The 13,927-nt window shown below is 33.6% G+C and overlaps 1 protein-coding gene across 3 annotated transcripts; it reads left to right on the top strand.

The window, feature by feature from the left end:
- The first annotated feature begins 3,659 nt into the window (after positions 1 to 3,659).
- On the top strand, positions 3,660 to 7,764 carry LOC111889663 (disease resistance protein RPV1). 3 transcript variants are annotated; one of them, XM_023885804.3, is made up of 5 exons: positions 3,660 to 3,830; positions 4,890 to 5,303; positions 5,386 to 6,496; positions 6,588 to 6,884; positions 6,998 to 7,764. In XM_023885804.3, the coding sequence occupies exons 1-5, from the start codon at positions 3,751 to 3,753 to the stop codon at positions 7,700 to 7,702; spliced, it is 2,607 nt and encodes an 868-aa protein (XP_023741572.1). In that variant the 5' UTR covers positions 3,660 to 3,750; the 3' UTR covers positions 7,703 to 7,764. The 3 variants fall into 3 exon arrangements, with proteins under 3 accessions (XP_023741572.1, XP_023741570.1, XP_023741573.1); XM_023885802.3 differs by having other exon boundaries at positions 3,692 to 4,745; positions 4,814 to 5,303; XM_023885805.3 differs by having other exon boundaries at positions 3,710 to 3,830; positions 4,814 to 5,303.
- Positions 7,765 to 13,927: the final 6,163 nt, after the last annotated feature.

The following is a 13,927-nucleotide window of genomic DNA, read 5'->3' as shown; positions in this document are numbered from 1 at the left end:
CTTCACCAGAATCACATTCAATGTTGAAATCGGCTAATATCTTCAACAAAAATTGGACGATGCGTAAGGATTTGGAAGACGGATTCACCGTTGAAAATTACGAACAGAGAAGCCTTTTCCTAAATTATTTAACCTAGTTTTTTACCCAAATGCCTTCAAAACCTTGTGATCAACTAATTTCTTGTATTTTCCACTTTTTTGCCTTTTACTAAATTGGAAAATACATAATTATCCTATCCATCTATTTAATTAATCTAATGGTTGTAAAATGTCCTCATGTTCTCACAATAATTGGTTTTTTCACAAGAACTATCCCATATATATATATATATATATATATATATATATATATATATATATATATATATATATATCAAAATTGAAACGACAGTCCGACAAATAATTTTTCCCTAAGCCCACATCCAGACAAGGAAAAGGAAATAAGGCGAATTATTAGTCCTATGCCCTTTAAATCTTATTTATATAACTATATACATATAAATATGATTTATACAAAATATAAATTAAAAAGGGTTTATAAAACATTTAAAAGAGTTTAACAATATTAAAAAGCTTTTCGGTGACTTAATGTCATTTTAAAATTACATATAAAAAAATTATATATAAAAACGCAATGGTATGAACTCACCTTTGGTGAATGATTCGATTGAAGGTTCGATTTAGGATGTTAGCTCCACATGCGAAATCTCGTTAACAAAACAGGTCCTAAACACAATTCATGTAATATATATATATATATATATATATATATATATATATATATATATATATATATATATATATATATATATATATATACTATTAATGAATATGATCATAAGAATGATAGGAAATTGAACTAATTTGTAAGTATAACTTACAAATAAAGGTGTTAGAAGCAAAATGGATGGTTGCAAGGTGTTTACGGCGAGAAAAGGGTGAAGTTCTTGGGTTTTCGGCCACCTTCAAGTGTGTGTTCTTGGTGAAACCAAGAAGATTCAAGGGTTTTCGTCCCAAAGTATGGAGATTGGAAGTGTTTGTAAGATGATTATAAGATCAAGGTGTGATTCTTACAAGGTTCTAAGAGGATTTCGCATGTTATTGAGGAGAGAAGAGGTTTTCGGTTGATGATACTTGAGAGAAAGTTCTTGACTTTTCGGCCAAAGGTCTAGAAGTGAGGTTAAAATCAGTTAAACCCATATATATATATATATATATATATATATATATATATATATATATATATATATATATATATATATATATATATATATATATATATAAGGTAGGGTTCATGGTCCGAAGGGAGTTCACGGCAGAGGTTTGCGGTCAGCAGCGAGTTCACAGTTGTGAACCTCGTTTGCGGCTGCGAGGGTTTGCGGCTGTCAGACTCATTTGCGGTCCGAGGCAAAGAGGATGGTCCGAGGGTTTGCAGTTTGGCAAGGCTCTCGGTTTCATGCACTTCATTACTAAATTCATGCACACTTCTAATTTAAAGGTTCAAAACCAAATCTAGTATTTAAATCTACTAAAATAAAATAGATCAAGATAAGAAGTGTGACTTTTTTCAGTAGAGAAAAGGACGGGTTGTCACACATGCCGTGGCATCAGGTTTATCCCCAAAACCTTATCTTTGAAATCCTTGAGTCTTCATCTGATCAATTCCAGAAAACAGGTGTTACACATGACAAAATTGCATGGATTCTAAAAATGATTGCCTTCTGCAACAAACCAAGAGATCAACAACAAAGCTACTGCTCACTAGTAAGTTATTTTAGGCAGTGTTTGTTTTTTGTCTGCAGATCTGCGAGGCCTCTTCTGTCTGCGCCGCGCAGACCACGCGCAGACATTAGCCTTCGCAGACTGTTTGTTTTTCTGAAGACTGCAGACCTAAAAATGTCTGTGCGCCCTCTTCTTGGCGCAGATGTGGACCAAAGTCTTCTAACATCTTTAGACATCTTCTAGCCTAAAAAAACATATATATCTTTATTTTTTTCAAGTTTTTTTTTTAATTTATATTTTTTCCAACTTTATTAATGATAACAATTTGAAAAAAAAAAAAACTACAAAACTTTAAAAAAAAAAAAAAAAAAAACTTTTGACGATACAAACATGATATTTTTGACAAATTTATAAATAAAGATTTATTACAATAATAGTCGTTAAATTTGTTTATATAAATATGAAAAAAAAATCATAATATATTCTTATATTTTTTTGCTAAATTTTGTAAAACATTATTTAATACAATATCGTCAATTTCTCGAGAAAATATTTATGGTACGTTTTTAATGGATTTAATTGAAAAAATCGAAGTTTATTTCCATCAATTTATGTATCAAATTCTTTGATCACTAATTATAATGGTTAATTATAATTTTGCAACCAAAGTTGTTGGTTTTTATCAAATATATATGCTAATTCATACCATTTTTAATTTTATTTTTTATACAATAATACATAAAAGTTGATCTAGATTCGTTAATTATCTATAACAAAATCATAAAAATATTAAAAAATCACTTTAAAGTTCAAAAAAAATAAGTTTATTTAGATTTCAGTTTATTTTAGTAGCCCGCAGATGTTAAAAAAACAAACAGTCTTCTTTTTTCAGACTGCAGACGTTTGGTCCACCTCTTCTACTGCAGAGGTCTACAAATGTGGTCCGCAGACTGCAGACATTTTGCCTCAGAAAAAACAAACAGCACCTTAGTTTCTATGCATCGTTCATTAAGTGTTCAAGTTGATAATGAACTAGATGAAAGATGAACCATATGAAAGAATCCCATCATAATTACTTGGATTGTGGCCCTAGTAGTTGATCCCTTGCATAATTTAACTTGAGAAAGTTGGTACTTAGTGAACACTAATTTTGAGCATATAACCTAGTAACCGAGAGTAACTTGTTACCTTGAGAAACTTCCTTGCAATGTATAACTTGGAATCGCGAAAATAAATGGAAGTAAGATATACACAATTGAAGGAATTGAATGTTTAGGGTGATGTTTTTCTTCCGTTATATTAGCATATATGATTTGGGTTTGTAAAAGAAAGAAAATTGGAAGTGGGACAAGGTTGCCATAATTTAATGTTAGGGTAGTTTTCAAGAAAAAAAAAGTGAAGGAGGATGAGGATGGTGTGAGACCAAGTTTACCTAAATTACTCCAAATACAAGCTGGATGGCGGTGGTAATGAGAAAAGGTGGTTATTGGTTTGGAAAGTAGGAAAATGACTAGAATTCCCCTTATATGAGAGGTATATGAGGGTGGTCGACACATCCAATGAAAATGTAAGAGAGGTAGGGACGAAATGAATATTAAAACAGATAGGGAAGAAATGAGTAATAAAAACATGCAGACCAATGTTGACAAAATAAAAAAAAAATAGGACTAAAACTATAGAATCGTGCCCACCACAAAACTATAAAATCGTGCCAACAGGACCATCTAAAAACTTTGTTCCTTGGTAATCTCTCATTCATCAGAGACCTCAGGAGCTGTCTTGATAAATTAGATTATAGCTTATTAGTTTATTTGTGATGCAAATAAGCAATAAGCAGAAAAGAAATGTTTATTAAAATAATCTTATTTATCTTATTCATATCCAAACACCTAAACTTAGAAATAAGACAATTATCATTTTTTTTTTCTTTTTTTTTTCTTTTTTCAAACAACCCCCGTCCTCTCGTCTCTACTCTCTCGATCTACATCAACGATTCTCTTCTCTCTTTTTTTGGTCAACCGGCTTTAGATGTTTTCGCTCGAGTGGGATCTTGGCCCAGTGAATATCGCCTATTCTCCTCTCTTCTTATCCAACTCCTCAACTACCAGGTACAATAGCTTAATCTTTATTTCAATTTCATTAATTTGCTTGATTTCCTTCTGAGTGTAGAGGATATTCAAACATTAAAAAGTTTTAATCTTGCACAAAAAAAGCCATTGTTCTTGATGTATAAAGTTGACCAGTTCAATAAAATCTTATGTGTAAGAGCCCAAATCTAGATATGTTCACATTTTTTCATCGAAGCGGCATAATTTGCAGCAATAAAGTATGCCTAGATGATTTTGAAAATTCGTCAGTCTCAGTACTTTTCAAATTCAAAACTAATATTTCTGTTTTTTTTTTAATATTCTAGATCATATATTTTCAGTCGTGGTACTTACTTGTAGATCAATCTATATATAGCTCTGTTATCAATTTACCGATTTTGTAATCGAAAAGAGTCGGGTTTGATTTTCAAATCAAGTATGCGCTGACTGATTGTAGTCCGTTAGAAGAAATTTGAAGGCTTTAAGATTGTTTAAATGAAGAATTTTGCTTCCATCATGTTGTCATCAAGCTATAAAAACAAACTGTTCATTCTTGTGCTACTTTAACGGGTTGTTGATCTTTTTGACCTACAAACCATGGGCAAACAGCAGGAGTTGTTCTTGTGTAGAGGATATTAGTATTGAGATTGAGAATGTTTTATCTGCTAAGTAATTTCATAGAAATTTAATTAAATTATGGATATTTAAACAATTTGGGTTAACAACTCTGTTTTCGGTCTTAGAACTTATTTGAAATTATGGATTTTATAAACAAGTTGTGTGGAAAACTTTGATAATTGGAAAATTTGAATAAGGGCAATCTCGTAATTTTCACATCTTGTTTTGTTCTGTTCAAACCTAATCAAACCCATTTACACATCATGTTCACCTTATCCGTGCTAGATCCATTCCCTTGTGGCAATTCATTTCATTCAGGTTTGTTTGCAATCATTTTCGCATAAAATTTCACCAGCAAAAAATTGAATTTTTAGAGGATCCTTCAGGTATACCTTCAATGGCGTCTTCTCCAAGTTCATCAATTCACAAGAGCTTTAAGTATGATGTGTTTTTGAGTTTCAGAGGTGAAGACACTCGTACAAACTTCGTAGATCATCTGTATCATGCTCTTCAGCAGAAAAGCATTCACACTTATAAAGACAACGAAAAAATCAAAAAAGGAAAAAAGATTAGTGATGAGCTCATCGGATCCATTGAAGACTCAAAATTCTACATCATTGTTTTCTCCAAGAACTATGCATCTTCATCTTGGTGTTTGGATGAACTTGTGAAGATAATGGAATGTCATAGAACAACCGAGCATACTGCCTACCCTGTTTTCTATGATGTGGAACCTTCTGAAGTCCGCAAACAAAGTCGGGCAATTAAAGAAGCCTTTGCAGAACATGAAAAGGAAGAGGCTGCTGGGAAATGGAGAGAGGCTTTAAAAGAAGCATCAGATCTGGCTGGATGGGAGTTGAAGAATACTGCTAATGGGTAATTCTTTCATCAGATCTATGCAATAATCTAAGAGGTCATGTGATTTGAGTAAGCTAATTAAATCTTCTTTGAAATACAGGCATGAAGTTGAATTCATCCAAAAAATTGTTGAAGAACTTTTGCTAGAGCTACGTTCCATTAGTTTCAACATTGATGAAAAATTTGTAGGAATGGAGACCCGGATCAAGGATGTTATATCATCTTTAGGAACTGGTTTTAATGATGTCCGCATGATTGGGATCAAGGGGATGGGAGGTGGTGGGAAGACAACTTTGGCCAGAGCTGTTTTTGATCAAATATCCTTTCAGTTCGAAGGTAAAAGCTTCGTGGAGAATGTGAGGGAAGCTTCAAATGCTTCTTTGTTCGGTTTGAAGTCGTTGCAAAATCAAATCCTTTCAGATGTGACAAATGATAGAGGCGTCAACATTAGTAATGTTTATGAAGGGGTACACATAATGAAGAGGACGATGCGTGATAGGAAGGTTCTTGTTGTTCTAGATGATGTGGATCATATAGACCAGCTTGAGGCGTTAGCTGGTGAGCTTAATTGGTTTAAGCCTGGAAGTAGAATTATCATTACAACAAGAGATGAGCAAGTGTTGGTAGCACACAGAGTCAAGTTTATTCGCGATGTCACTCTGTTATCGGATAAAGAAGCACTTTGCCTCTTCAGTAGGCATGCGTTCGGGAGAGATTTTCCAATTCAAGGGTTCGAAGAGCTGTCTGGACAAGTTGTACGTTATGCTGCTGGTCTTCCTTTGACAATCAAAGTTCTGGGCTCGTTTCTTTGTGGTAAAAATGAGCCTGAATGGGTAGATGCCCTAAAAAGACTAAAAAAGATTCCATTAGCAGAAACTATGAAGAAATTAGAATTAAGCTATATTGGTCTAGAGGAGGATTACAAGGAAATATTCCTAGATGTTGCATGCATCTTGAAAGGTTGGCAGAAAGACAATGCAATCAAAGCGCTTGAAAGTTGTGGATTTCATGCTAGAAATGGTTTAAAAGTTCTTGAGCAAAAATCTCTCATAACTATTGATGGTCATTCTAATTATAAATGGGTGAACATGCATGACCATATTGAAGAATTGGGCAGGAATATTGTTCGTCGGCTGCACCCAGATAAACCTCACAAACATAGCCGATTGTGGATTAACGAAGAAGTTGAAGATATATTGGCTAACGATTTGGTAAGATCAAGTTTATTTGTAAGTTGAGAAAAGCTAACACAATTTCAATTGTTATGAGACAAGTTTCATGGTGACTACATTTGGATTACAGGGTACTAAAGCAACAAGATGTCTACAATTTTACACAGAGAAACTCAATCCACATACTGTTATAAAAGGTCTTGGAAAGATGAAGGAGCTTAGACTTCTTTCTGTGGTTCTTGGAGATTGTTTCCGTAATTTGGAATTTAATATAGTTAGCCCAGACTTTCCAGATGCTTTACGATATCTCCGTTTGAACTATTACCCTTACAAGTCTTTGCCCAAAACTTTTCAAGCAAATAATCTTGTTGCAATTGAGATGGATGTCAGCAAAATCGAACAACTTTGGGAAGGGGGAGAAAAAAAGGTAGAATTATGGTTTGATTGATTGTTTTGCATGATTCATTACTATGTTGTACATCCATCATTCCATTGTTTTGCTTTTACATCACTATTCATCTTTTTTGCCCCCTTATGTAGGTTCTTAACAAGCTCAGATTCCTTGACCTTAATCGTTCAATGTTGAGTACCCTTGACCTCGGGCTTACTCCAAATCTTGAGAAGTTGAATCTTGGAGAATGTTCCAATTTGGTAGAACTTCATATCCCCATTGGATGTTTAAAGCTCATATCTATCAACCTTAGAAATGCAAGGTTGAAGACCCTTGACCTTCGTTTGGCTCCAAATCTTGAAAAGTTGATTCTTGTTGAATGCAATGATTTGGAAGAACTCCACATGCCCCATAGATGTCTAAATCTTGAATACCTACTACTCTCTAATTCAAAGTTGAGGACCCTTGACATTGGGTTGACTCCGAATCTCAAGTATTTGGATCTTAAAAACAGTTATTATTTGGAAGAACTTCACCTGGCCGATCAATGTCAAAAGCTCACAAACCTCGACATTAGTCATTCAAAGTTGAGGAGCCTTGACCTTAGGTTGACTCCAAATCTCAATGGGTTAGATCTAAGTTATTGTTGTAAATTGGTAGACCTTCACACCCCCATTGGATGTCTAAAAAAGCTTGTCTACGTAGGCTTAAATGGTTGTTTGAGGTTTAAATCTTTTTTGTTTAACATGAAGGATTGTACTTGTTGTAGTGTGGATGAATCACTTGAGGTTGGTCTTTTATCTGAGTTGCATCTGATTGTGGAGTCCCTAGAAAGATGTCCATTTCACCTGTAAATACATGCCAAAGTTTCTGTTTATATGTTTTTGTAAAGTAGATCGACACTCATTGACTAGAATTCTTGAGAAGTTACCTGCGAATTTTGGCTGATTAATATGTTTAGAGAAGCTAAACCTAGCAAAGCATAAATATTTACAAGATATGCTGAACAGTATATATAAGATAAAATATATTAAAACATCATTTGTTTGTTGTTATGTATGGGTGCACATAATATCGTAACAGGCACATACTTTCTCTCTTCTTCTCTGTTTCCTGTTGATCATCTTACTATGATTTTAGTGTTGAAATTTATATACGTTTTAAGGTATAATGTTCTAATAGAAAAGAACATTAAAAGTGCAATTCTATATTGAATAGATTTCGAGAATACAGCGCCTTAATGAAATTTAAGAAAACATTACATTGATGTAATTGAATGAAAATAATACACAAATATATTAAAGTGAAATGCTATTTCTTGAATTGAGCCCTATATGTATGTATGTATGTATGTATGTATGTATGTATGTATGTATGTGCATTATATTATGATACTTGTACAATTTAGAAATGGTTGATCATTTATCATGGAGGATATAATCTTGTCTTAATCTTAATCATACAGACACTGGGAGAACGCAAAGGGGCTTACCATTATCAAGAATTATTTTTAAGTAAGTTTTTTTGATGATAAATCGTTGCATTCACCATTTGAAGCACAACCCTGAAAACCTCCACATTAAGTTGTCTTTTGAAAAAGATCTAGCTTAGAAACGCCTTTTTGGGGGTAATATTTTGCATTTTGAATTTTGATTTGAGATTATTGCTTTGACTCGTCATGGTCAAGCTGAAGCATATTTTGATTTACAATAAGATTGTAGTTTTCAAAATTATGAATCATCTCATATTTATGTTGATTGTGATCCTTTGTGTATAGCTATTGATAGTTCGTGAGGTTGGTTGCAAGTTTTTCAGTTGAGATCAATAGGTAATGAGTTAGGACTTTTTTTGGTTTATAATATGAAAGGTAGATAGAGACTTTGAAAAGGAATATTAATAAATTATTATCTTAAATGAATCATACACACACTCACATGAGGTAGGCCACACACACATAAAACCTATTTGGGATCATTTAGCAACACCTTTAACCAAATTATTAAGAAATTTTGTTTATATTAAGTTATGAGCAAACCCTCATCGCCTCAATGGTTGCTGGGCCTTAAACCCAAAACGAGTTGGACCCAATTTAATTGGAATTTGGCCTGGTTTCAAAATTCTAGACCTAATTAGGTTGTTCATGCTGGAATATTTTTTTTATTAATATGTGGCCTTCGAGCCATTATTTATGTAATAATTATTTAAGTGTTGTTATATTTACATTTTATGATAGCAACTATGTCATTATGACATAATATATATCCCAACTTACATATATATTACTTAGGAAATATATATATATATATATATATATATATATATATATATATATATATATATATATATATATATATATATATAAGTTTTATCGTGTGAGGATTCAAAAATAATAAGGACTACGATGACAAATCTTTGCCGTGAGATTGAAAAATAAAAGATGTAGATTTGATTTTATTTATTGTCAATATCTCGTGAGATGATATGACGTTTTTGTAATTATGTATGTGATTTTGATATTTTTCGGCAAAAGTTAATTGTTTGGAGGTTAAATAGATAAAACTGAACCTGTATGACCAATTCTCAAAATCATTGTTATCATATAATGTAAATGAAAACTTGCATGAAAGGAAACGAGACTTGGAAACCTCATCTATGTTGTGGCATCAACGCTTAGGCCACATCTCACGAGATCGAATGTTAAGACTCGTGAAAAATGGTGTATTGACAACTCTCGATTTCAATGATTTTGAGACATGTGTAAAGTGCCTGAAGGGAAAATGGCAAAGGGAAATAAAAGAGGTGCCACAAGAAGTTCTAATTTACTAGAACTCATATACACTGACATTTGTGAGCCTTTTCCCACATAAATATCTGAACATAAGTCATTTATCACTGTTATAGATGACCATTCACGATATATATGTATTTGTATTTGATTAATGAAAATTCTGAATCACTTGAGATGTTTAAAGCATTTAAGGGCGAGGTTGAAAATCAACTCGAGCGTAATATAAAGGTAGTGAGCTCAGATAGAGGAAGTGAATATTATGGTAGGCATATTGATATTGGTCAAGCTCCTTATCATTTCTTTGATTTTTGCAAGGAACACGAGATCATAAACCAATTTACCATGGCGGGTACTCCTTAGCATAAAGGTGTTGCTGAGAGAAGAAATAAGATCCTTATGGACATGGTAAGAAGTATGTTATCAAATACCAACTTACCTTCATTCTTATGGACTAAGGCATTAATTATGATAGTGCATATACTAAATAGGGTTCCTTCTAAGTCTGTTCCTAAGACACCTTATGAAATTTGGATAGGAAGGAAACTAGGTTTGAGATATCTGAAAGTATGGGGTTACCCAGCCAAAGCTAAACTCTATAATCCTCACCAAAGAAAGCTTGACATGAAAGTTGTCAGTTGTTTCTTTATAGGGTATCCTAAACATTCAAAGGGATTTAGATTCTATTGCCCTTCGCATTCCACTTGCATAGTTAAAACTCGACATGGTGAGTTCCTAGAGAACTCTAATGTTAGTGGGAGCAATATATATCATGATGGTAACTTATAGGAAGTGCAGAAGGAGGGACCAATGAGCCCCTTACCTCCTTATCATGTTGCACCTCCTATAGATAACATTGACCCACCTAGTGCCTCTCATGAGGAAAATGCTGCTTCAGGTGTGCCATTAAATGAAGGCACATCTCACTTAGAGGATCAAATCCCTGTTATCATTGAGCCCCATGAGCCTAAAATTTCATTAAGGAGGTCATCAAGGGATAGAAGACCCAATAACTTTGATGATTACATGACCTACCTTAACGAAGCTGATATGGATTTATGAAAGTGCAACGATCGAACATCTTATCAGGAAGCCATTAATAGTGACCAATCATTCCAATAAAATGAATCTATGGTTGATGATCTTGATTCTATGAATAAAAATGACGTTTGGGAACTTGTTGAACTCCCTAAAGGGGTAAAACCTGTAGAGTGAAAGTAGGTCTTTAAAACTAATTTAGACTCGAACAGAAACATCGAATCATATAAAGCATGTTTGGTTGCTAAAGGCTACATCCAAAAAGAGGGAATCGATTGTTAGGATACTTTTCTCCTGTTTCACGAAATGATTCCTTAAGGATCGTTATGGCCCTAGTAGCTCATTTTGATTTAGAGCTACATCAAATGGACATTAAAACAACTTTCCTTAATGGTGATTTACATGAAGATGTGTTCATGATTCAATCGGAAAGGTAAAGAACACCTTGTATGTAAACTTAGAAGTCCATATACGGGTTAAAACATGCATGATGGCAGTGGTACTTAAAGTTTGATGAAGTCATGAAAAAGAATGGATTTAATAAAAATCAAGTGGATTAGTGTACATACCTTAAAATGAGTGGGAGCAATTTTTCCATACTTTTCCTTTATGTTAATGACATTCTTTTGAAAATTAATAGTCTAAATTTGTTGCATGATTCAAAGCAATTACTTTTACGTCATCTTGACATGAAAGATCTCGGGAAGCTTTTTATGTGATTGGCATCGAAATATACCAAGATCGGGCCAATAAGACATTAGGATTGTCTCAAAAGGCTTATATTGAATGTGTTCTTGTATGTTATAACAGGCAACATTGCTCCTGCTCAGTTTCTCTCGTAGTTAAAGGAGACATTTACGGGTCTTTTTAATGCCCGAAAGTGGAGGTAGAAAAAGAACAAATGAGATTGATACCTTATGCTTCTGTGCTTGGAAGGCTAATGTATGCTCAAGTTTGTACTCATCTTGATATCGCTTATATTGCTTGAATGCTAGACAGATATCAATCTAATTCGGGCCTAGATCACTGGAAAGCAACAAAGAAAATGTTGTGATATCTTCAAAGGACAACAGACTACAAACTAAATTATATAAGAACTAATAACTTAGAAGTGATTGGCTTTTCTGATTCCAAATTTGCTAAATGAAAAGATTATAAAAAAGTCAATTTCAAGGTACATCTTTATGTTAGCAGGTAGGCCTATCTCATGGAGGAGTCATAAACAACAACTAATGACAACCATGATAATGATGGCAGAATATGTTGCAGTTTATAATGTAACTTTCCATGGGATGTTGTTAATAAACCTTATTGGTGGAATCAAAGTCGTGAACTCCATAGCAAGACCTTTGAAGATTTAATGTGACAATTATGCCGCTATTAGTTTTTCAAACAGTAATACCTCAAGTAATGTCGGATTATACATTGATACAAAGTTTTTTTTTTGTACGTGAACCAGTAGAGGAAAATAACATTTGCATCGAATACGTTAGCACTTATGATATGCTTGCAAATCTAATGATGAAATGTCTACCGGCCAAAGCTTACCAAGAGCTCGTAATGAAGATGGGATTTACTAGAGACCTTACATGATGGCATAATGCTTTTATGGATAAAAAATGTTATTATAAAAGTTTCCTATAATATTTTAGTTGTTTGTCTATACTAATGAATGCATGCACTTATTGATCCATAGACAAATCTATTCAATTCAGTGTAAGATTGAGCATCAATCAAGTAAGTATTTCAATCTTTAACATGTTGAATGAAATTGTATTTGAATTGATTAAGAAGATAATGGGACATCGTTCTATAGAAATTAATTTGTAGTTCAGGTTTCTCGATTTCAAAATTCTAGATATTGTACAAATTTGACAAATTCAAGATTATACCTCGAATAGATTGTTATATCCTCAAGATAGATCCACACCCTAGAAACTTCTATCTTAGGAAACTACTTGCAGGTCTCAATCTCTACAAAATTTGTGGTTGTGATTTTTGTGTAAACACTTTCAAGTATATTTTCTATATTGAGATTCTTGTGATACTTTTATTCAATTTCATTTTCATTATAATTATATGTTTTTTTTATTGTATACTATTGCCGTAACTGATAGAACAAGTAATGGTATTGTCTTTATAAAATATTGTGCTATCATTATGAAATCACACAATACAGGTCAAGGAATGTGAACTTCGTGAATGTTAACAATAATTGGAACTTCTATCACATCAATGCACTGTGTATTTATGCTCATAACTTATTGAATTTCGACTAGCATATTATATTTGATCAATAAGTAGTATTTGGTTAATTTAACAAAAGGATTGCAACATCCCGATTCCCAGGTATGAGATTTGTTTCCTTAACAATGTTTTTCCATTTGAAATCGGTGTGTTAGTAGCCTCAACACGGCATGTTGAAGGACTTTTGGGCCGCACATTTTTATGGACCAACTCGGCGGGTTGGTGAGGGGAACTCGACGTGTTGATGGATGGGTAGGAAACCCTAAATTTTAGGGTTTTGAACCCTATATAACCTCCTTAAGTCCTTAAGGCTGATCTTTTATCAACCTCCAAACTCTCATATCGGCCCTTATGAACCCTAATCATCATTCCCTCTCATATTGTGATCTAGTGTGGCATTTTTGGAGCAAAAGAAGCAAGAAGTTGGAAGAAGGAAGCAAGGATCTAGCAAGAAAAGCTCTCATCTTCGGTTTTAATCTCTTCTGGACCTTTGTAAGTGTCCAAGATCCGATTTTTATATATTTATGTAGCTAGATCTCGAGTTTTCTCCCTTTTTCTCCTTATTCTTGGATGTTGCAATGGATGGACCTCATAATGTAACATCCATAAAAATCAAGCCAATTTTAAACTTTTAAAATGCATTCCAAATTCAATAGTTATTACAAAACATGTTTTCAAATGTTTTATATCAGAGTATCCCAGAAATAGAATCATCAAAACGAGGAGTGGTACATCACGCCTTCGCCTTACCACGAACCCCTGATGTACCTGAAACAATAAACAGAAACTGTAAGCCCGAAAGCTTAGTGAGTTTCACCAGAATATCGATACACATACAATCCACGTGACCATGTTAGTAATATCATAAAATAACAAAATGAACAGCATGTAATGGGTCCACAACTTCACAGACTGGATTACCCCTGGGCCCACAGTGTGAGTCTGGATTGCCTTGCGGGCCCACAGCTCATATCTGGCTTGCCATCGAGCCCACAGTACGAGTCTCCCT

The sequence above is a fragment of the Lactuca sativa genome, chromosome 4, assembly GCF_002870075.4.
Source record: "Lactuca sativa cultivar Salinas chromosome 4, Lsat_Salinas_v11, whole genome shotgun sequence".
NCBI lineage: Eukaryota > Viridiplantae > Streptophyta > Magnoliopsida > Asterales > Asteraceae > Lactuca > Lactuca sativa.
This window is presented reverse-complemented; position numbering and strand designations above follow the sequence as displayed.

Bases quoted from the DNA above. Each gene is read 5' to 3' on its own strand.
- LOC111889663 (XM_023885802.3), top strand. From the start codon at position 4,691: ATGTTCACCTTATCCGTGCTAGATCCATTCCCTTGTGGCAATTCATTT. The intron at 4,746-4,813 runs GTTTGTTTGCAA...AGGATCCTTCAG, and splicing joins TGGCAATTCATTTCATTCAG to GTATACCTTCAATGGCGTCT. The intron at 6,885-6,997 runs GTAGAATTATGG...CCCCTTATGTAG, and splicing joins GGGAAGGGGGAGAAAAAAAG to GTTCTTAACAAGCTCAGATT.